The 24,871-nt window shown below is 36.1% G+C and overlaps 3 protein-coding genes across 5 annotated transcripts in view; 2 read left to right on the top strand and 1 right to left on the bottom strand.

Moving 5' to 3' along the window:
• The window catches only part of LOC127874089 (zinc finger SWIM domain-containing protein 6-like), a 358,176-nt gene that overhangs the window by 103,375 nt on the left and 229,930 nt on the right, over positions 1 to 24,871 (top strand). The window lies entirely within an intron of this gene.
• The window catches only part of LOC127874088 (structural maintenance of chromosomes protein 2-like), a 56,297-nt gene that overhangs the window by 14,339 nt on the left and 17,087 nt on the right, over positions 1 to 24,871 (top strand). The window contains exons 7-21 of the mRNA XM_052418207.1: positions 356 to 568; positions 1,526 to 1,715; positions 2,390 to 2,444; positions 2,993 to 3,113; positions 3,572 to 3,690; positions 7,760 to 7,898; positions 8,408 to 8,554; positions 9,937 to 10,141; positions 10,942 to 11,077; positions 11,380 to 11,504; positions 12,422 to 12,615; positions 13,021 to 13,164; positions 13,843 to 14,037; positions 14,542 to 14,742; positions 15,643 to 15,768. Of these exons, the coding sequence (XP_052274167.1) occupies positions 356 to 568; positions 1,526 to 1,715; positions 2,390 to 2,444; positions 2,993 to 3,113; positions 3,572 to 3,690; positions 7,760 to 7,898; positions 8,408 to 8,554; positions 9,937 to 10,141; positions 10,942 to 11,077; positions 11,380 to 11,504; positions 12,422 to 12,615; positions 13,021 to 13,164; positions 13,843 to 14,037; positions 14,542 to 14,742; positions 15,643 to 15,768 (2,310 nt within the window). The remainder of the gene's footprint in view (positions 1 to 355; positions 569 to 1,525; positions 1,716 to 2,389; positions 2,445 to 2,992; positions 3,114 to 3,571; positions 3,691 to 7,759; positions 7,899 to 8,407; positions 8,555 to 9,936; positions 10,142 to 10,941; positions 11,078 to 11,379; positions 11,505 to 12,421; positions 12,616 to 13,020; positions 13,165 to 13,842; positions 14,038 to 14,541; positions 14,743 to 15,642; positions 15,769 to 24,871) is intronic.
• Positions 19,221 to 23,891, bottom strand: LOC127874096 (uncharacterized). The gene is made up of 3 exons (XM_052418227.1): positions 23,461 to 23,891; positions 20,494 to 21,611; positions 19,221 to 19,964 (listed from the first exon to the last, which is right to left on the bottom strand). The coding sequence occupies exons 1-3, from the start codon at positions 23,787 to 23,789 to the stop codon at positions 19,603 to 19,605; spliced, it is 1,809 nt and encodes a 602-aa protein (XP_052274187.1). The 5' UTR covers positions 23,790 to 23,891; the 3' UTR covers positions 19,221 to 19,602.

The raw sequence follows: 24,871 nt of genomic DNA on the forward strand, positions 1-24,871 counted from the left end.
TGTTTATAGAAAAAAAAGACAAAATAACAAATAAAAACAAATTTATTTGTTAAACCACTGACTTATTTAAGCATGATAAATTCACAATGTTTTCCCAAAATGAGCCGTTTCATCGAAGCAAAAATTCCCAAAATGGACAATTTTGTCGATAAAAAATTCCCAATTTGGTCAGACTCCTTTTCCCAAAATAAGCAGAAAAACCCATGTTAAATATGATTATAAATAAGTTATTATAACAGTATACCAATGGTTTCTAAGTGCATGTTTAACTGCTTTCTATAATTTATATTTTGAAGTGCTAGGGAATTAAATTGCTGTATAAATAACTCAATAAAACAATTATTACAAATTTCAGATCAACGTCAAGATCAAAGAGTTAGATGGCGAGATAGCCACCCTTGAAAAGAAACGAGATCAGGAATCTGGCAGCGTCATGCAGAAGTTGGAGGCATCGCTGTCTGAAAATAAAAAACTGGAGGCACTGGCACAAAGTGCGGTTGATAACAAGAAAGAGGGTCTCAATGCTGAGAATAAACGAAAGAAGGAGCTGAATAAGAACCTAAATGATGTAAGGTTGCCTTCTTATTAGCTGTACAGAGAAAGACTCTTTGTATGGAGATAGTAGTCCCAAATCCCCCAATTATATACAAATAGTTTTATGTCAGAGGCTTTTTCAGGGTTGACATCTAGAAAGACAAATAATTTTGAGTCTTTGATTGGTGACGGTAGTCTCCAAATTAGTCCAGTCTATAAAAATATTTTCGGATTAAAGGAAATGCCATATTGATGCTACCATTTGCTTAATAAAAAATTAAGACATTAAATAAGTTATACATTTTGTCAACAACAATTTGGCATCTTTAGGAGCCTTTCTTAATATAACTGAAGCCCAACAGCCATTCCCCCTAAAATTTGTTTGCGACCCCGGATTTTTCTGGACAAAAAATCAACAACCAATATGTCCTCTTTAAATAAACCACTTACTTTCTCTTAACAGCAAGTACTTAAAGAACAAATGTGAGAGACCGTGGTTAAAATGTTACTTTCTAACGCTGACAACGCCTCGTTTCCAATACTCCATTGCAATCATGGACAGAAAGGAGGACATGACCATTTTGTACTCTACCCATAGGCTAATTTTATTACACCAAACACGCAAGACATATTTCTCTTTAAAATAAGAAACAAGTGTGTGCAATTTTGGTCATATTGTTAATTTCAAACACTGACAATGCCTCATTTCCAAAACTCAATATCAATAAAATATTGACAACCAAATGTTGGTTACTTACCCTGACAATGTCGTGTTTCAAGAACTCAATAACAATCAAATGTTGGGTTCTAACACTGACTATGCCTAATTTCCAGAACTCAATTACAATTAAATATTAGTTTCTAACCATACAATGCCTGGTTTCCAGAACTCAAGTACAATAAAATGTTGGTTTCTAACACTGACAATGTCTCGTTTCCAGAACTTTATAACAATAAAATGTTAGTTTCTAACACATTGCCTTATTCCCAGAACTCCACAGCAATCAAGGGCCGAGAGAAGGACCTAGATAAGCTGGCTAGGGAGCTGGAAGGGCTGCAGACCCAGAGTGAGGCTGACTCAGAGGCCCACGGGGCCGCCCAAAAGCACTACCAGGCAGTCACTGCAGGACTCTCCAGTAACGATGATGGGCAGGCTGCCACGCTCAATGATCAGCTTATAAGTAGGTGCTTTCATACTGTGTGTATGCTGGTGAATTATTTTGTTTGAATTAATTTGATAGTTTTTGAAGGCATCTCGCTGTTGGAAAACTGGGCTTAATGCATGTTTAAAAGAGTCGGCCCAAATTAACCTGTGCAGTGGCTTATGAGGGACGGCACTAAACTTATGCACTTGAGTTTTAGCTCGGCTGTTTCAGAGAAAACCTGAGGTATTGTCATAGCCAGCTCGCCGTCCTGCGTCCGCCGTGCTAAAATCTTAACATTGGCTCTAAAATCAAAGTGCTTCCACCTACAACTTTGAAACCTCATATGTAGATGCACCTTGATGAGTTCCACACGCCACACCCATTTTTGGGTCACTAGGTCAAAGACAAGCTTTCATTTATTCAAAACTGCATCTGTAGCCGAGCGCTGGCACCCGTTATGCGGTGCTCTTGTTTTTAAGAAGTGACTTTTTTGTAAAAGAACATTTCCATAGAGGCAGAAAGTGTCGTCCCCGATAAGCTCGTGCAGACTTCACAGGTTAATCTAGGACGAAACTTTAGTCACCGGCATTAATCTCCGTTTTCACAGAGTGTGGCTTTTATATACTTATGAATTATGACACCTCAATTACAAGTTATTCCTTATTAAATAATAAGATTGTCCTTAACTGATTGTTAATTTGCCATTACAGCTACCAAGAGTGAGATCAGCAATGCAGATACCGAGGCCAAGCAAGCTTCCATGAAGTGAGTCATAGTAACAAGGCATAGTAATATTTGTCATGTGATTGTGACTGAAGTTATATGTATTTTATATTGCAAACTTGATGTGTTCTAAAATTTATATGCATCACATTTCTTACTAAATCTTCTTAATTCAGTCTGATTTCACACATTTATTATAAAATCTTCTTAATTCAGTCTGATTTCCTTCTTTTAAAGGTCAGTATTGTATTTCAACTGTCATTTTGCATGATTGTTAAACAGGGATTTATGAAATAGGGGAAAGGGATTTACTGCGTGTCAAGAGATCTGGAAAACATGCATGTTATACATGACATGCTCATAACAGTTTATCACCGACTTGCCAAGTAACAATTACGATTATCAATGTGTTTTAAAATTGAAAGCCGATCAGTCAATTTGGTATACAATTCAAGTTGGACTAAAGATGTACCAGTAATGATTTACAGGAAAAGGCACAAGATATTTCAAAGATCATTGGATTCATCAATATTTCTTATGGAGTTAAAAAAGGATTGCTTCAAACCTTACAAAGTATTTATGTATTGCAGGTTGAAGCATGCCCAGCAAGAGCTTAAGAAGAAGGAGTCCGATCTGAAGAAGACAGAGACGGGATACCAGAAAGACAAACAGAACTACGATGCTGTCGTACAGAATCTGCAAAAACTGGAAGTAAGATTAGCTTAAACTGTATAAATGGCTGCACAGATGAGTTTCATAATTTTGCCTGTGTATCTGTATTGTATCAGAAATAAAGCACTTGATCTGTTAAAAATATTTGTGCAATTTCTCTTAATTTCAGCTGTTTAAAAAAGCACACCCCTGTTAAGATGAAAGAGTTTTCTCTAACGCTTCAGCAGGGTTGGGGTATATTTTCCAGCATTTGAAATCACTCTCCAACTGTCAAAAATCATCACAAAGAAATGTTTATGTGTAATATCTTTGTATTCATTCACTATTCACTATATTCATTTTAAGGGTATAAGAGACCATAAAAATCTTATGTATCCAACTTAACATAATATAAAATATCCAACATAGTATATTCATTGGTTTCAATGTTTCCCATACTAATTTTATTACATGGGTGGTCATGTAAGCCAAACATAATCCTGTGTTATGCTGTGCAGGCAGAGCTGAAGAAGCTGGACTACGAGGAGGGTAAGGATGAGAGACTGGAGACAGACAGACGCACACTCACACAGACAGTGAACCAGCTGCAGGAGAAACACGAGACCCTGGTCGCCAGGTGAGGGAAAAGAGGAAATTGTGTAAACCCTTTAATGGCAATATTCAATCAGCATAAAACCAGAACAGCCTGAGAGTAACCTGATGTCCAGGGGTGTGATTTTTCTGCGGATTTCTGCGGATCGGGTTGTCCAGGAGTCATTTCTGCAATTCACTTAAATTCCTTAAAAAAATAGGGGAGAGGGACCGATTCCGCTGGCGTATTTCATAAGCGGCCCGTAAAATCGTGGCCCGCAAAACCGCTTCTCATATTACACTGGTAGATTCTGCCTACCTGGCAGAAACAAGCGATGTCATTGGCTGTCGGTTTCATATTTCTTTACTGATTTGTGTGCATTGAAGAAACGAACCTACCTCATAAAATCTCGGAGATTTAAAAATTATTGAAAAAACATTTAAATGGGAAAGGGAAGAAACAACAGTGGATATAAATCAGAAAGGGATACCACTTTCTGAATGGGTATGAAAGATCTACGAAGTAAGGCTTAAGTCAAATGCAAAAAATCTTGAACAACAGATCTCGTGGTAAATTGTCGTTAGTTGAACATTGTTGACCTTATTTCAAATTAAAAGACTTTGAGCTCAAACAAAAGATTGCCTTCATCGTTCATTTGATTTTGATCACAATTAATACTGGTGACTTTACATAATATGATAAATGTGAATTTAAAAAGGTTTTCAAAAATAATACAATTTTTATTAAGTTAAAGATTGTGTTTATTTAAATATCTGTTTTTAGGTAAAGCATTGCGTTTTGAACGTGATTCCTGTAGTGAAAATCAGTTTACAAAATTTACCTTCCCTCAGACTCATTCACAACCCTGGATGTCTGTTCAGGTTTAATGCTGTTTGCTGATCATCAGTATCTGAAGGTTGATGTGGGACAAGTGATGAGTTTGTTTACCATTTACCGCCATTTACTGACGTCCGCTAATCGGCATGTACTCTATTTACTAATACACAGCACGTACAAATGTCAACAGTAAATCGGGTTATTCAGACCGTTAACTCCGCCTAAAAGGTACTGTTTTCAATGAAATTCTCAGCGAGTGGCCAATATTGATTTTTCCAGCTGTCAATCAAATTCTTCTTGGTAAGCGCATCAGCCAATCAGGGTTCAGGCAGCCAAATACACGCCGACCCTACGTGAAGCTGTATACAATCATATTACGAAGTTTTTATTCAGCAATAAAATATTTAAGTCCACGCTTTCCCCGAGGAAGAATGATGTGATGTTGTACATGAAGTCTAATTTTCACATGATTTCCATTTGTACACGAAATACACAAGAAATGTTTATTTGTTGCTAGAATTTTTTTAACTTTCCGTGAATAATAAAATCTGGAAATGATTTCGGATAACACGTTTAATTTTACGAATTTGAAAATACTAAAATTGAATAATGTATTTTGTTATATCAATGGCCGTCACACATAATGCAATAAGTAGTTAAATAACGTGTTTTGAGATTGCCTTACTATGCATATATATTGGTCTACGTGCATGAATGACCTGACAAGTTATATCGCGATTCGAAATGAAGTGTACTCCGTAAAATTTAAAGAAAATCGCGTTTTTATTCTCCGAAATTCGCTTTCACTTAGGCAAACTTTTCTGAAAGGAGGTACATGTAACATTTTAAATTCAGTCGTTGACTTTCCGTCATTACTAAATATGAACAGTGCTCTATGCGCTCAAATCGCGTCACATGATTTACGCATGTTCAGTGGGAATTCCCCCATCCCACAATTCAATTTTTATATTCACTTGCATAAAATGGCGGACGTCAATATTGGCCTTATTTTGGTTTTGAAAATAGAAATCGTAATAATACTGGATTATCGGGTAATGGATAGAGTTGGAACATGAACCTTTATTAAACTTCTGAAATAAAAGTAGGACTTCAAAATTGATGTCTGGGAAGTCCAAAATTTTAGGCTTGGAAGTGAGGACTTCCAACTTATAAAAGCTAACGGAAGCGCTGCTATTAAGTGTAATTGTAGTGATATTTGTTTTCCATAATTAATTAACAATCAAGTTTCTATCATCAGGGTGTGTTTATAGTGTATAGTGAAATGTGTTCCAACAATCCATAAAGTGATGCGTGTCTTCACCAAACAATATGGTTGTGTTTTTATAAATAGATATAGTGATATGTGTAAAGTTTCCATCAATTGGATCTGATTTGAATTCTTTGAATTTTTACCTTTTAATATTTGTTTTTGGTGAAAGGTAAGCTTTGAAGCTTATGAAGACAAGAAACAAGAAATGGTCTGCAGCTGTATAAAAAATGCAATATGTTGTATAAGATAGGATTTTTTCTCACTCCAGGGTTCGACACTAAGGCACGTCTGACAGACATTGTCTAGTAAGATCGGTGGTCGGGCTAGTAAAACTGTGGACTTGCTTGTCCAAATAGTCGTACATAAAAAATCTATACTGATTCATATAACTATAGCTAACTGAAAACCTTTTTCTCTTAATGTGTGAAATAACTCGTATCTGTTATTTACATCAGAACAAAACTAGCGTATATAAATAAACGCGGAGCATTCAGATGATACATCGCTATTTTTAGACGCGAAGGAGAGCTTCCCGCAGAAATTGCTTGTTTCCATTGGTCAAGTTGTCATGAATATTAATGATTTTCTGTAGTGTCTTAGAACTTAACATCATGTTGTTACGACTTCTATCAAAAATCGGTATCATGAATGTAAACATTTTGGCGTAGCTGACGATAAAATGTTATTTAAAGAATGGCTTTGTTCAAGATTGGATTTTGTCCGACAAATAAGTTAATAAAGAAGAATCCGACGGTAAAAGTGACACAGATTATGATAGAAAAAAGGGCCTTGGAGCTGTGGTAGCATGGAGCACAGCGGTCAAGGAGGCCAGAATTTGATGACGTTGAATAAATGTCACCTGCTGTACAGACATCATTTGTTTAACTGGTGATAAGCAGTGAAATTATAACAAACAATTTATGTTGTTAAACAGTTTTATTTTATTTTTTACTCTGTGCATCAAAATAACTTTCTTGTGTTCACTAATAATTATTATTATAATTATTATCACTAATTATTTACTGATAAAACCTGATTAAACAGTTACACGACACAATTGTGTTTATTTGCTATGTAATTTATGGTCTAGTTGACATCAGATTCGGGCTAGTACATTTTAAGAGGAGCTGGTCCGATGGTCTGGCTGTAAAAAAAGTAAATGTCGAACCCTGCACTCATTCTAAATTCTTATATTAATTTCTGGACTTAATTTTTGTTCCAAATTTAAAGCCAGGATAGTGCATTCCTTGGCCATCTAAAATGCTATTTTCCAGGAGCTTCCGGGGCCCCCTGTGCCCCCGACCAGGGCATCGCCCTAGAGCTGACCGGGGGCCTTCCAGCCCCCTGGCCCCCAGATTTTTTTTTCAGGCTTTTTCAACCTTCCTCACTTTTAGCCATGTAACATTGGCCATAACTTTTGCAATATTGAAGATAGCAACTTCATATTTGGCATGCATGTGTATCTCATGGAGCTGCAGATTTTGAGTTTTGAAAGGTCAAGGTCATCCTTCAAGGTCAAATAGTGTTCCACAAACACATCTTGTTTGAATTAGCTTCTGAGAGGGAAAGAGTTAAGGGGTTGATCTATTATTTCCTCTGGTAAAGTGATACCAAAATAAACTGAGTGTTCATCTTAACCTCTAGCCTGACAGCCACAGGCATGAAACATGAAATTTTGGGGAAATAAAGACAGTTGTAAAGTGAATTTTGAAAAAGGAAAGTGAATAATTGCAATTTAATTCTTTGAAATGACTGTTATATTAGCCCTTGATACACAAATAATATTAATACATCCTGATTGGAATATGCAAGTGGGTAAGTCTAGTGTGTTTTCAGGCAGCATTGATCGAAAGTCAGATGGTGTAGAGAATGGTAAGAAAAATCTCGTGGAAAAAAGCTAGTCTAATTCTTTGACATTTTTTTACTTGTTTATTGAATTGAAGGTTATGGTTGTTAAAACAAATTATGTTTATGATAAATAAGTTACAACCATTTATCTGCTTTCAGGTGCCCACAGTTGCATTTCGACTATCGGGACCCTGAAAAGAACTTTGACCGTAAAAGAGTATCTGGCCTCGTTTGCAACCTCTTCAAAATTAAGGACATGAAGTTTGCAACAGCCCTTGAAGTGGCTGCAGGGGGCAAGGTGGGTTAGAAATTGTAATGATTCTGTTCCAAAAAAATGATGTCATAGGTGATTGTTAATTATAAAATGTTAGTTTTGTGAGCTGAAACTTTGTTTCATTAATTGTGTGTTCATGATTTGATTGTTGGTCTGACCCTTGTAGCATCCAGCTATAGCATTAATCTTCAACAAGGTTTTCAAGTGAGTTACTTAAGATCTAAGATAAAAAAGGTCAGCTTGTCAACTTTATCTTCTAGATTGGAAATCAATGATAAACCTTTGGAAATAAACAGCGGTGTTATTTCTCATTGTTTGAAATTTCCCTCTTTTGAGCATTAATCTTGTTTCACCAATAGTTATATTATACTGTTAAATACGGAAGAGTTTTGGTGAACCCTCTTCGGGTGGATGTATTTTCCTTCCTAAGATTCCTTCCCAGCAATCATTTCCTTGTCAAAGTAAGGCAAATTACTGGGAAAAGTGTAATAAAGGAAATATTTTTCACAACCAGTTTCTATTTCACATTTCAGCTGTACAATGTAGTGGTTGACACGGAGCAGACCGGCAAGCTGCTGTTACAGAAAGGACAGCTGCAACGGCGCTATACTTTCATCCCACTCAACAAGATCTCCGCTCATTCCATCCCAGGCGATGTAGTGAAGAGAGCCGAGGGCCTGGTAGGAGCACTGTTATGTTGTTATTAAGTATAATTATGGATTCATGTTTAATGCAGTGTATGAGTTATTTTGATTTTTTGTTAGATGTTCGATTATTAGGTGTTATTGTATTGGTGATTCCTTTGAAGATAAGTATGGAAATATAGTGACATGTAATGTATGCTAATAGCGGCTAAACTTATGTTTATAAATGCACAAGTTATGCTTATATAGGCACAAGTAATCCTGTTAATTGATAAACACAAGTTTTGTTAATATACACGCCATGTATCAGGGTTCGACATTAACTTTTTTACAGCAAGACCATCGGACCAGCTCCTCTTAAAATCTACTAGCCCGAATCTGATGTATACTTGACCATAAATGACATTGCAAATAAACACAATTGTGTCATGTAACTGTTTAATCAGGATTTATCAGTAAAAAATCAGTGAACACCAGAAAGTTATTTTGAAGCATAGAGTAAACAGTTTTTGCTTTTCTTCGTCAAGTTCAAACCATGGAAACTCAATTTTCCATTAAGGAAAAAATTGACGTTTTCTTTTTTTATATTCAAGTTTCCTGTCAGTTTTACCGACGGATTCTTCTTTTTTTACTGATTTTTCGGACGAAAATCCGAACTTGAACAAAGCCATTCTTTAAATTACATTCTTTCGTCTGCTACGCCAAAATGTTTGCATTGACGAAACCGATTTTCGATAGAAGTCGTAAAAACATGCTGTAAAGGTTTACGACACTGCAGAAAATCATTAATATTCATGACAACTTGACCAATGGAAAAAGCAATTTCTGCTGGAAGCCCTCCTTTGCGTCTAAAAATAGCGATGAATCATGTGAATGCTCCGTGTTTATTTATATACGCTAGTTTTGTTCTGATGTAAATAACGGATACGAGAGTAATTTTACACATTAAGAAAAAAGGTTTTCACAGCAGTTAGTTATAGTTCTATTAATCATTATAGATTTTTTCATGTACGACCAGTCGGACAAGCTAGCCCGCAGTTTAACTAGCCCGACCACCGATCTTACTAGACAATGTCTGTCGGACGTGCCTTAGTGTCGAACCCTGATGTATGTTAATATATGCACAAGTTTTGTTAATATTGGCACAATTTATGTTAATGTAGGCATAAGTTATTTTAATGTAGGTGCAACCTTTTATGTGATAATAAACTGATATAGACACAAGATATGCTAATAAATGCACATGGTATGCTAATATAGACACTTGTGATAATAGTAAAGCATTTATACAACTGAAACTCTTAGAAAGCCCAGCATAAAGTTTACCATTGTAGTGCATACAGCTTGTGCCAATTTTTTTTAAACAAAGTCTACTGAAAACCAATGCTCTCAAGATTGTCCTATTTCTCTGTTCTTAGGTTGGGAAAGGCAATGTGTTTCCTGCCCTGTCACTGATAGAGTACGAGAAGCATCTAGAACCGGCCATGCAGTACGTGTTCGGATCCACATTTGTGTGCCCTGATATGAACACGGCCAAGAAAGTCACCTTTGATGACAGAATTCAGAAGAGGTCTGTCACACTTGATGGGGACTCTTTCGATCCTGCTGGTATTCTGACGGGAGGTAGGCATACTTTCTTAAAGTAAGTACAATAGCACTCGGAGATTGCAGAGCCTACACTGAGTAACTCGTTCATTCGATGTTTGTGCAGTTGATTGTTAATTCAACAGTATGATAATGTGATAATAATTATCCTGGGCTTTAATGATAATCCTTTAAATGCCAGGGTTATAAAGCAACATTTTGATCACAGTTTCCCACATCGGCACATGTGTTATTAAAATACTTTTGTACAGAGATCATGAGAGTTATCTCAGAATATCAAGGTGCCCAACTAAATGTTTAGGTACCATAGACTTATTGACTCCTGCCGTTTTATATCTCTGAATATTTATGCATTATTTACATTTGAATTTATTTTTGTGTGTGAAATATTTCTGTGTAAAAAAACATCAGTGTCTAAAATATGAACATTTCAAAGACATTTACACAATTTTTAGCTCGTCTTTTTTTTGAGAAACGGGAGGTATTGTCATAGCCAGCTCGTCGGCCGCATCCGCTGTTCTAAAATCTAAGTGCTTCCACCTATAACTTTGAAACTTCATGTGTAGCTGCACCTTGATGAGTTCTACATGCCACACCCATTTTTGGGTCACTAGGTCAAAGGTCAAGGTAACTGTGACCTCTAATATAAAACTTCTGACAAGCTTTCATTTATTCAAAACTGAACCCGCAGCCGAGCATTGGCACCCGCTATGCGATGCTCTTGTTATATTTTATATTTGAAATTTAATTTGTGTGTTATTGAATTTAATTGATAAATCTCCTAATAAATTTTTTTTTGTCAATTTACAACTGTGCAGGTTCCCGAGCAAGGAGTGGCTCAGTCCTAGAGAAGCTTGAGGAGTTACAGACCACAGAGTCTAGTCTGCATGAGCAGCGGGCTCAACTGGCACGTGTAGAGCAGGAACTGCAAGGCATACGGACTGTTGCTCAGAGGTGGGAGTTGTACAGTAATCATTTATCGTTGTTTTGGCAATTATATACAGAGGTGTGATTTCTTCTCCTTTCAGCTGATTTTCTCTCTTTCAAAGTCAAACTTATTTACAAATAGTTACTCACTTTGCTTGATCCGTAAACAAATTGAAAGTTTAGTTGAACCATGTGAAGAGGGCAAGGCATTCTTCTCCCCCTGAGAATCCATTTCATATTGTGTTGGAATACTTTTCTCCAAAAGGAAAAAAGGCCATACTGCGACCTTTAAATGCTTTCTCAAACCAGTGCTTTTTCTGTAATGTTAGGTTCATGAAGGTGAAGCAGCAGTATGACCTTAAGCAGCAGGAAGTTGAACATCTGAAGGAGAGATTGGAGCTGGGCTCCCACCACCAGCAGTTGGAGGAGGTTAACACCCTCAGACAGAACATAGGTGAGCAGCCCCCACTCTTACACAGAATATAGTATTGCACTTGGCTGTCCCTGCGTACATATGTATGTAAGTCCCTAGTCCTGAAGCTTTTTCTTTCATTTTGTTTTTAACCCATTATTAACTGGATGGATCTTGCTTAAACTTTCACATTTCAAGGACCTCAATGTGTACATGATTGTACCTACATTAATTTTGGCTGGGACAAGTTTTGTTAAAATTATGGACCTTGGTGAATTTTTCAACAGGATACATAGTCTTAAAATTTTGTGTTTTTAACTGGTTTTTTTTACTGCTGGGTTGATCTTAATATAACTTTTACAATTGTATGACCTTTGTGTTTATGATTGGAAAAAATGGAATTTTGGCTGCAATTAGTTTTGGCAGTGTTAAGGTATTAGTTTTTTGTTGATTGTAGAATATATACCATAGTGGATTTGTTTGTTTAAAAAACATGTGTCTTTGGACCATCTCACATTTCTTGTTAATAATTTATCTTTGAAGGGTGAACTTGCTTGCACACAATATCAGTAAGCAGTACTGACTGTTTGCTGCATTTTTATGCCCCCCGGATCGAAAGATCGGGGGTATATTGTTTTTGGCCTGTCTGTCTGTCATTCATTCATTGTGTGTGTCCCAAAACTTTAACCTTGGTTTAAGTTTTGCAATAACTTTTGCATTATTGAAGATAGCAACTTGATATTTGGCATGCATGTGTATCTCATGGAGCTACACATTTTGAGTGGTGAAAGGTCAAGGTCATCCTTCAAGGTCAAATATATGATTTCAAAGCGGCGCAATACTTGGCATTGTGTTTCTGACAAACACATCTCTAGTTCAAACTATAATAGATTAATCAACTATGAAATCAGATATTATCCATACATTTGGATCAACCAATCTGGTTTCTTTTGCCTCAGTGGAATATGAGGAGACAGCCAAGCGTACAGAGGAAGTGAAGAAGAAAAACCTGGCCAAGGTGAAAGAACTGGAAGATAAGATCAAGAACTCCAAGCAGCTGAGGGAACGAGAGCTTAAAGAGGCAGAGAAAGATGTGGCTGACAAGAAGAAAATGATGGAGGAATCCAGCAAGAAAATGAAGACCAAATATCAGGTATTTGTAAAGTAGAAATAGTGAAAATTGGGCTTGGGGTATCCAGTCAGAAAAAATGACAGAATATCAGGTATTTATATGATGTGAATGATTTTTAGAAAATGGTGAAATATGCATAAAGAAAATTTAAAAGTTCAAAAAGTTCAAAATATATGATGTTTTGTTTTGTTTATTATTGGGAATTTTGTATAAAATTGTGGAAAATGCAGCAATTAAATGAAACTGAAATATCCAGTTTTTAAATGATCCAAATTGCACGCTATAAAGATCTCATATTATTATTATCAGGTATTTAGACTGAAGTTCTAAAATATGTAAAGTGGGTGAACAGATTACAACTAAGTAATACAGAAACATAGCTTCACGTACATTAGACATAAATTCCTATGGTTGTCCGTACTACAGGAGGTGGACAGTATAAAGCTGGAGGTGGAGGAGCTGAGGAAGGAAAATGCCTCCTATGAACAGCAGCTGACCACAGTGGACGACACCATCAAGCAGTTCAATGAGCAGCTGGCTGAACTGGAGGGCAAGGCCGCAGAGGCCAAGGCAAGTAGAGGCCGCACTTTAAAGGCCCGCGCTGTCATTGCTTCAAATTAGCCAATGGATATTAATAAGAACATTTGGTTAAAGAAAAATCCATTTTGCTTCATTTGTTATTCGCATTTTGCGCTGTGTTTGTTTTGCTCGGTTTGCTTCATTTGTTATGCCTGTTTGGCTTCATTTGTTATATCCATTTTGCATCCTTTGTTATGCCTGTTTTGCTTTTTTTTTGTAATGCCCTCCTTTTCTTCTGGTGGCAATAGGCATATAGTGCTTGGCCGGTCTGTCAGTTGAGGTGGAAGCAAAATTGCATGTTTTGTTTAACATCAATAATGCTTACTACATAACTTTGATACTTGAATGAATAACTATCAAAAGAACCACATGACCTGACCACATGTTTACCTTGACATTGGTCTCCTTTTGGACTAATTCAGGAGGTCCAAAATCTTGAACAAAAATTGATGTGTTTCATCGAACATAAATAATGCTTCATACAAACCTTTAATACTTATATGGATGTTGTCTTTTAACTCTTATCAACGCACCTACAAAACCTGACCTTATTTTGGCCTTGAAATTTACCTACTTTGGCATTTGGCATAAGTAGTGCTTCCTACAAAGTGTAATAATAATAATAATTATAAAAAATCACTATATGATCCATGTTTAACTAACTGGCAGGACGTTGTAAAGACTGCCCAGACAGAAGTCAACAAGCAGAAAGACCTCCTGAAGGAATGCAACAAGGACATTGGAGCACGTGTTGCCGAGCAGAAATCGCTACAAAAGGAAGGACACGGCGCTGAATTAAAGGTCAAGGAGATGGAGAACAAGACTGACAAGTTCCAGAAGGACTCCAGGGATGCAGCAAAAATGGTGGGCATTTTATGTATTACATAGAGACGTGATTAAACTTCTTGTTAGCTGATTTTCTCTTTGTCAATTACAAAAACACTTAACAGATAGTTTGAAAGTGAGCAGTTTTTATAAACACAGTAAGGGGAGGATATTTACCTGCCCTGAGGTGATTGTAAAATCACACCTGTGACAACAATACACTTGTGATTGTTTTTACATAAATACTTACCTTTTTTTTAAATCATATGATGTAAAAAAGAAAATAATAATACTTATCTGAAATTTCAAGTTTGGTTCAAATTATACTTACTTTTCCAACTTGACTGGTATTGTTACCATTTTAAAAGTATTGAGAAAATTATGAAATAAAAACACAAGTTTTTGTTCTTCTGTTGTGGCTATGTTAAAACAGCTTGGGCTGATGCTCGCGTAGTTTGATTGATTTGCATCTTAACTACAAATCTTTGTATACTTATATAAAATAGAAAATTAAAAAAAAAATCTTTCTATGACAACGAACAGGTTGAGAACATGCTGGAGAGCTATGACTGGATTGCTGATGAGAAGAAATACTTCGGTCAACCGAACACCGTGTACGATTTCAAGGCCAACGATCCCAAGGAGAGTGAGAGACGAATAAATAAGCTTACAGAGACGAAAGACAAGCTGGCCAAGAGTGTGAACATGCGGGCCATGAACATGCTTGGCAAGGCAGAGGAGCAGGTATGCTACCAGGCTCTTGTGCCCATGGCTCCCCTTGCATCAACTTTTTCAGCTGAATTTCACACATTATTTCAGCATTTTTATGTCCCCCAACACTTTAACCCAACACTATAGTGGGGGGATATATTGTTTTTTTCCCTGTCTGGTTGTTTGTTGCTGTGTTTGTTTGCGTCAACTTTAAGATTTGCCATAACTTTTGCAATATTGAAGATAGCAACTTCATATTTGGCATGCATGTCTATCTCATGGAGCTGCACATGTTGAGTGGTGAAAGGTCAAGGTCATCCTTCAAGGTCAAATATATTGGTTAAAATCTCTAATTTAATATACACTTTTGCAATATTGAAGATAGAAACTTGATATTTGGCATGCATGTGTATCTCATGGAGCTGCACATTTTGAGTGGTGAAAGGTCAAGGAAATCCTTCAAGGTCAAAGGTCAAATATATGGCTTCAAAGTGGCGCAGAAGGGAACATCGTGTTTCTGACAAACACATCTCTTGTTATTATTGTCCATGCTGTTTTGTTTTTTATAAAGAAAAGTTTGAAGCCCAATTTATTCAGGAAAATTTTCTTGTTTGTAGCAATGGGCTAATTAGGGTAAGTGCAGGGTAAGACCAGGCCCTTTTTGACAAGTTATTGTTGCGGCTGAAGTTTTGGAGCTATGGTCACAAACCTGATTTTATGTCTTTTTAATCCAGGAGAAATTCTTAAATGATCATAGTCATGCTTAAGAGATTGTCACCTATTTACTATGATTGCAAAGATAAAGGTTAGACATTAGAATAAAAGTAAGTTATTGGAATAAAAGTATTCATTTTAGACTGGTCCTCATGAATGAAGTATTGTCAAGCTCATTAAGATCAGTATTGCTTATTGACTGGTAAACCCTTCTTTTAGTACACAGATCTCATGAAAAAGAGGAAGATTGTCCTAAATGACAAGGCCAAGATTTCTGCAGTGATTGCTGAGCTTGATGAAAAGAAAAATGAGGCATTAAAAAAGGCGTGGGAAATAGTTAACAAGGTATGGTGCTTACTAAATAAAAACATTTATGTGGGTGTCCGTGTGAACAAGATGATGGTGTAGAAAACATCTGGCACTGATAAAGGATTCATGTATTTTGGTAGGGTAAAATGCCAGTCAATATTGAATTTAAACATGATAGCCCCCTCAAACTTGTGCATTTATTTTTTAAAATACTTTTCATATGCCTTAGACAAAAAATTGGCTATGTTGCGCGGCCACAGAAACTTTTTTCCCTAACAAGTTTGAAAATTTCCTTTTTCCTTACTGATGAAAGGAAAGTGGCCAGGGAGACTTTTGCTACAATTTTTTTATGCTCCCTGAAATAAAATTTCTGCGGATCATATAGTTGCCAGTTTGTCCTTCCTTCCTTACTTCCGTCACGCTTTTGTTACCGTGTCTCATAGCACCTTCAATACTTTACCAATCTCTTTCATATTTGGCATGTAGGTACCTTGCATGGACCTCTACCTTTTCATGAGGTTTGAGGTCACTGGGGTCAAGGTCAAGGTCACCAAGGCTAATAATATATTTTTCTGTCACACTTTTGTTACAGTTTCTCATAGCACCTTCAATACTTTATGGATCTCTTTCATATTTGGCATGTACGTACCTTGCTTGGACCTCTACCTTTTGATAAGGTTTGAGGTCACTGGGGTCAAGGTCACCGAGGCTAATTATAGATTTTTCCGTCACTCTTTTGTTACAGTTTCTTATAGCACCTTCAATACTTTACCGTTCTCTTACATATTTGGCATGTAGTTACCTTGCATGGACCTCTACCTTTTGATGAGGTTGAGGTCACTGGGGTCAAGGTCACAGAGGCTAATAATAAACTTTTCCGTCACTCTTTTGTTACAGTTTCTCATAGTACCTTCAATTCTTTACCGATCTCATTCATATTTGGCATGTACACCGAGGCTAATAATATATTGTTATGCCCCCTTTCAAAGAAAAGGGTGTATATAGTTTTTGCACTGTCTGTCAGTCTGTCACACCTTTCGTGTCCGCTCTCTAATTCAAATAGTTTTCATCCGATCTTTATGAAACTTGGTCAGAAGTTGTATCTAGACAATATCTAGGTCAAGTTCGAATATGGGTCATTCCCGGTCAAAAGCTAGGTCACCGGGTCGAAAAAACAAATCCAAGGGAAGTAATAAGCTTTAAATGGACATAATTATCTGACCTGCCAAATTAATTTTTTTTTGTTAAATAAATCAAAGCGGCGCAGTAGGCGGCATTGTTTTTCTGACAAACACATCATGGTAAAAAGTCAAAGTCATCCTTCAAGGTCTAATGTCAAAAATACAAATCCAAGGGAAGTAATAAGCTTTAAAGGGAGATAATTATTCAATATTGAACATACAAATTGATATTTGGCATGCATGTGTATCTCATGGAGCTGCACATTTTGAGTGGTGAATCTACTGTCACGGTAGTGGCTTTTAATTATTTGCTACTAAAAATAGAGATTTGTTAGAGACAATTATTTTCAAGGGAAGTAATTTATATAATTATAAATCTCAGATTATATATTTCCTTACCAAGAATTTAACTTCTTTTCACAGTAACTGTACATATTTTTGATTTTGATTATTTATAACTCAAATGATTGATTTGTCAAAGTGTTTTTTTAAATGACATACACATATATATATATATATATATATATATATCAGGGATCATATTTTTTTCGGTTTTGTCGGTCCTAGACCGATTGGGGTCATGAAAGACCGATTGAAAATCCCAAACAGTCGGTCCGATTCTGTTTGCTATTAAAATTCCCATGTCATGAAATCGATTACACAGTGTACATGCTAACACACCCTAATGACATTCTTATCTCGATTAGGTGTGATAACCATTCGCTGCAGTCTCTAAACCGGTCAGGACCGGTTTATTGCGCGTCAGACCAAGAATCAAAATCTTGTGTACAGCGGATTAAAGACGCATCCGAAAAGACGCGTCTGAATGCACGCGCTGTAACTAAACAAAACATGCCGATACATTTTCCACCAGCGTAATAATCCGGTAATATAATATGAATGAAAGTCGCGGATCTGATCGACAGAACAGCCGAAAGTTATTTTTATGGGCGGAACTTCATATAAAATAGTACACAAGAAAAATCATATACATTGAATAAATCTTTAGTAAAACCGTGTTAGAATCGAAATAATTCGTGTACTTTATACTTTGCTGTTGAATAACTCACGACCGGATAATTAGATGCGTGGTTTCAAATGCTTCGCTCTCGTGATTAAATCCCTACGCATTTAAACTATCGGCCGTGGGTTATTTGACAACAAATTATTTATTAAATATTTGGTTGTTGTTGTCAGTAGCCAACCTACGCACAGACATGTGTTTGGTTCAGTGCATGTTTGTAAGCTATTATCGAGTCGACAACAATTAAAAACATCGGTATAGACTTACACAGGTTAATAATATTGACAACGATGAAAAAGTCTGATAAAACAGCACACAAAACAACAATGAAATACCAAATGATAAAAACCAGTTGAGAAAACTCGTTCCGTTTAAAAAAAAAATGCCTAAGGAAATTTTACTTGTACATGTATTATACCACCTTCATGAATGGCAAAATCAATGGTATATATTTTAACGTAATTTGTCATGATTTCGGATATACATTTTCGGATACTTTTCCCCATTTATATCCGGACCGATTGATGTTGCGGGAAAATATGAACCCTGATATATATATAGGTCTTGGTTGTCATTGATGTCTGACTTGGTCATTTTTTACTGTCTATTGACCCCCCCCCCCCCGTGTTGGATTGGACAAAATCCAAGGGAAGGAATAAGCTTTAAAGGGAGATGATTTCTATACCTGCAAAATGATAAATAGAAATTTTATTTCAAAGCGGCGGCGCAGTAGGGGGCATTGTGTTTCTGACGAACACATCTCTTGTTTTAGGTGGTTATTAACATGTAGATTGACAAAGCACATCATCGGGGAGCATCTGTCAGTTTCACTGATAATCTTGTTTTAACAACAATTCATGTTAGTTAACTCAGATTTTATTAGTCCCCTACCAGATTCACCAGAGGGGAATTATGGTTTGCGCTCTGTGTGTCCGTAGGTCAGTCAGTCAGTCAGTCTGTCACACTTTTCTGGATCCTGCGATAACTTTAAGTTCTTAATATTTTTTCATGAAACTTGAAAAATGGATAGATGGCAATAAGGACATTATGCACGTCATTTCATTTTGTTCCTACATCAAAAATTCTGGTTGCTATGGCAACAAATATGTAAAAAAAAATATCTAACAATGGTGGAGCCGGTAGGGGACTTATATTGCTTGACAAAAGTCTTGTTTTAATAAATTACTGAAATAATACTTTTAAAAAGTTTCAGCAATACTTTACATACTTACCACTTAATGTTTATAAAAGTTTAAATAACAAAACAAAATAACAACAATACATAACAATAGCTGCACATCATAAACAATATCATAATATAATATGTATAAAAAATAGTTAATTAAAATCTCAAACAAAATCATTTCAATTGACAATTCTGGAATGTTTAAACAATCCTTTTAAACCTAGTTTTTATAAAAAAAAAATAAGTTATGTGACTATATTTTTATTTACATTTCATAAAGATATACGTGTGGTAAAGACTGGTTTCATGGAAAAATGTGTTATGTTTGATACATGAATATTGAATATGTCCTACCAGTAATCCAACAGTCATTGTGTGTTATGTGATGCAGTGTATATAAGCTGCAACAGTGTTTTAAATGACAACTGTACATATGAGCGTGTAAATTATTATAAATTAACATCATCCTTGTTCAACAGTCATTGTGCCTCGAACACTATAATGTCACTACTCCCCATCATTCCCACAATGAGTGAGCCTCTGTGCTTACTGTAGTAGACAGAAATCGGGTAAAAAACACCATCCTTCTTTGTAACCACCTCTGTCAGTCTCTGTCTCCCAACATTGTCCACCTGGATGATTATGTTGGACTCGCCTCCACATACCAGAACCTGTCCTGAGTCTGTTACATGGATACCAGAATTGCCTCCTCCCCAGTCCAGTGCAGGATCAGTGAGTGTGCGGATCACTAAACCATCCCCGGACAGAGTTACCAGCTGCTTACTGGCCTCATTGGCTACATATATCCTGGCTCCATCTGGACTCACTCCACAGCTGGTAACTGTGGAATGGAAGACAGTGATGATGAGATATTGTTTATATATGGAAATGATGTGGTCATGATATTAAAAGTAGTAGTGTTCTTGTTATGTTATAAAATCACACTTTTGTGAAGTATTTAGCAAATACACAAGATGTTTGTTTATTTAAAGAACATATATACATTTACATGAAAGAACTCTTTTGACATTGAGAAAGTTAATGACAACTATAAAGACCAGTTGTATTGCAAATGGGATTTATTCAGATTCTTTATTTTGATTTTTTGCTCACATGATTAACTTTGGTAATAATTATCGAATGCATCTATGTCTAACTTCATTTAGTAATTGTTTTCTTATTATGATAAATACTTTTTTTACGACATTTTGGAATTAAGTTCAACATGTTAAGCTAATTATTTACAAAACATACCTTTGTTTGATAAAATTACTGGTTTATGACGCTTTTTACTTCTTGACTTCAATAACGGTAGATGCATGAGTGTTATACATTTGGAAAATTAGAATTATAATATTGATAAATATTACCTGTCTGTCCACCTGATGCACCCTTATACATCTTGCTCACCAGTCTTCCATCCACAGTGTAGTGATACAGAGCTTTACCATCTGTAATGTACAGATTACCCTGGTGATGGGCAATACCCATGCAGTGATGTTTGAGCTCCAGTATCCTGTCCTTTATCAACTGACCATTGGTCACTCTGATGAAGTGGACTGCAGAGCTAAAATACCCAGTAATAGCCACCAGACTGGAATCAATACTGCGCATGGCTATTGGTTGACTAGGCAAGTCATAGTGGTCCACCACCTTGTAGGTCTGATCCAGCAGCTTCACTTTATTGTGCATTAAGTCTGTGATGATGAGTTCACCAGCAGCTGTCTCACAGATACCTGATATACAGCATACACAAGAATCATTCTTCATCTTTACATAATACTTCTTACTGCTCTTCACTGTGATGACTTGTTTTGGATCACACATCACTGATGGTTGGTTCACATCATTTGGTTGGATTTGTAAGCTGGAAACTGTGTTGCAAGCTTTAGACATTTCTTGTCTGGTGACTGTTTTCTGTGTTGTGATTTCAGCAGTTTGTAATTGTTTCACTTTGCTGAGTATTTGTCCCAACCATGAGAGGGTGGAAAGTGTATGTTGTATGGTTTTGTCAGGATTAAAGGATAGTGTCATCTTATTTTTTGTTGTCATGGCTTTTAAAACTGCTTCTGTCTTAAGGGACTGGTCATGGCATTTTCTGTATTTGATAAAGCTCAGTGCTTCACTTGTGTCTTTTCTTCCGCACCAATCTTCTTTTAAGCATGTTATATTTTCAATAGACCTAGTGCAGTTTTCAATGTCAGTCTGAATAGATGTCCTCATGGTGGCCAGCAATGTATCCAATGCCTGCTTAGTATTCCTCTCAAGTTGATCCAATGAATCATTAATTTTCTTTCGTAAAGCATCGATTTCATTCAGAATTTTCTTGTAAGATTTCTCAAGAGACTTCATATTTTCATCAAAGTCATCTTTTATTTGTACCAACTGCCGGTGTTGTGTATCAACATTTTCTGACAACTGCTTGAAGTCTCCTTTTTGAAGGAGGTCTTTCACTTTGTCAGCTATTAGTACAACATGACTGCATTTCCTGCAAAAATCAAAACGACTTTACATCATGTATGTGTTTTTTTAAAGCATTGTTAATGCTTTTAAATGTTCATTGTTCATGTTATTTTGGATGAAATTATTTAGTCAAACGAAATATATTTAAAGATGTATAGTTATACCACCACAAACGAAGTTTAGGGGGGTATATAGGAGTGAGCTTGTCTGTCGGTCGGTGGGTCTGTCTGTCTGTCTGTCGGTCCGTATTAAGTGTCCGCTCTCTAATTCAAGTTGTTTTCATCTGATCTTCACCAAAATTGGTCAGATGTTTTATCTAGATGATGTCTAGGTCAAGTTCGAATATTGGTCATGCCAGGTCAAAAACTAGGTCACGGGGTCACTTTGTGCGTTTTAAACATTGAGCATGGTGTCCGCTCTCTAATTCGAGTAGTTTTCATCCGAGCTTCACCAAACTTGGTCAGAAGTTGTATCTTGATGTAATTCAGTATGCTGGTTCATCTGACAAAGGATGACCGAAAATGATATTCACACTGAGAGGTCAAAGTCTTAGTGATGACTTTGGTTTATACATACAAACATCTCTTGTTTCATGAGTGATGCAGAGAACAAAAAATAAATATTTACCAATAAAAATCTATTTCTTAATTTATGCTTGTATTCCTTTGTAACTATCAAAAAGTATTTCACTAGCACAGTTGTTAAGAATGTTAAGTCTGATGTCAAAATAATGAGGTAATTTCGCAATGCTTGATTCTGGGATTGTTTAGCATCCTTAATACTGGGTACATAGTAACGCTCATTGGGTCATTGTCAACCTGAAATGGCCCACAAGTCACCCTGGGGTGACTAGAAGCCGAGTCATGTCACCCTGGGGTGACTTCAAGCCGATGCTTGTCACCCCCGGATGACTAGAATCGGCTTCATGTCACCCCAGGGTGACATAATCGGCTTCTAGCCACCCAAGGGTGACAAGAATCAGCTTCTAGCCACCAGTGTATTTTTTTATGAAACGGCAACGTATCCAGATATCTTATATAGGCTATTGTGGCTTTTCAATAAATTATATACATATATGATAAAATTCGTTTAAATGATTCTCAAACACAAACCTTCAAACTGAATTTGGTCTTGCCTGGCATATAAACGACCAAATCATGTATTTATTGTTGAAAAAGTAAAATTGTTGCCGAGGGTGACTTTATGATGATTTCGAGGGTGACTAGAATCGGCTTGAAGTAACCCCCGAGTGACAAGAATCGGCTTTATGACACCCCCGGGTGACTACAATCGTCTTCATGTCACCCGGGGGTGACTAGGGTAAGCTTGAAGTCACCCCAGGGTGACAAGAATCGGCTTCTAGTCACCCCCCAGGTCGACAATGACCCATTTAGCCATAGTAACTATGCTAAAGTTTAATCTAACATGAATTTATGCTGCTAGTATTACATTGTTACTCTTTACTATATGGTACCAAAGTATAAGGCTTACTATATGGTACCTAAGTATAAGGCTTACTATATGGTACCTAAGTATAAGGCTTACTATATGGTACCTAAGTATAAGGCTTACTAGATGGTACCTAAGTATAAGGCTTACTATATGGTACCTAAGTATAAGGCTTACTATATGGTACCTAAGTATAAGGCTTTGGACACAGGGCTAATTAATCCCAATGGTTTTGTGAACATTGTATTTGAATAATGAGAAGTTTTGTTTAACATTTGAAATAAAATAAAAGTATCAGGTGAGCATCCTAGGTCTCAAGGGTTCTCTTGTGTAATTGTACAATGTTGGAAGACATATGAAGGATGGTCAAATGTTTGTTTTGACAATGCAAAAAAGATATTGATAAAAAGTCCACCTGTACTTACAGATGATTGTGTACATGGCAGACATGACATATCAACTGACTGTGGTCCTCACAGAATATTGTCAGTTTTTCTTTCTTGTGCTCCTGACATTGCTCTTGTTCATCCACAGTAATCCGAGGCCATCTGCTGATGTTCTTCTTGCTCAAAATTGCATGCTTCTTGTAAAGCAAGTTATGATGCTCCACACATTTGTTACAGTACAATTTAGAACATTCCTCACAGTAAACATCAGCCTCAGTGTTTCTGTCATTTTCCTGACAGGGGAAGCAAGCAAAGTCAAAGAACAAGTCTGATCCTCTATTAATTGAACTCTCCAAATTGGAAGCCATTTTTTCACTATAAGTAATTTCGTTGTTGTTAACTTAAACTTTGAAACTTTTATCTTGCTGAGCAACACATGTCATGTGAGATCGTGTCATGTGACTGCTTATCATGTCCTACTTAAATTGTACATATACCCATATTGATAACCAATATCAATGGTCACATCAGCCAACACAATAAAATATTTACTTTATGATTTGGTTTTAAACGTTTAAAGGACACTTTATATATTATTCTGCTGAATTTGATAAGTCTCATCATTAGTCAATGCAATACTTGAACTTCAGGGAGCTTAATAGTTGTTTCTATGAAATGTTTATGTATATTACAATCAGAATTGAGTAAAATATTCAGACTCTCCTGACATTCAGAGCTGTTAAAATAATCAGGAACTTAAAACCGGGAAACTGCCAAACTTAACTTTCAAATAATTATCTCATCTTATATCTTCCGGTTTCCGCGTATCTAGCGGTTAAGGAAACAAGTCAGATAATTTATGAATTAATGCAAACAATTCAACCATAAATAATTATTCTTCAATGATTTATTTAAAGCCCCTTGAAGTAATGTCAAATTTGTTATTTAAAGCATGTTTAACCATGCATAGCCAATAGTTCCATACACTCATAATAACATTCACTATGCATGCGGTTACCTCGTATAGAGACGTCACACCGGAAAGGGAGAGTACTTGATTGCAATGGGCATTAGACCAATTTAAATTCAAAATTTGATTCACTTAAAATATTTTATATTAAATAAAACAGTTATCATTTTTTTCACTTCTTTACAATTTAACAAGTTTCTTTTTTTATTGTTCATTATTCTTTTGAGCAACATGGGCACAGAAAGTGAAAATAATTTTTTGTAAATAAATCTAATACATGAAAGTGTTGTGTACACTAGCTCATGCAGTCGTCTGCTTCACATTACATTTTATGTGGAAAGTTAATGAAGAGGACCAATACAATGTATGGAATATGGAAAAAATTGTATTATTTTTCTTGAAGTTAGATTTTGAAATGCAATTTGTATTTATTTTCAAGCGTAGTAATGTAAGTGAAACAAAATACTGAGCACATTCGTG

The sequence above is a fragment of the Dreissena polymorpha genome, chromosome 3, assembly GCF_020536995.1.
Source record: "Dreissena polymorpha isolate Duluth1 chromosome 3, UMN_Dpol_1.0, whole genome shotgun sequence".
NCBI classification, from domain to species: domain Eukaryota; kingdom Metazoa; phylum Mollusca; class Bivalvia; order Myida; family Dreissenidae; genus Dreissena; species Dreissena polymorpha.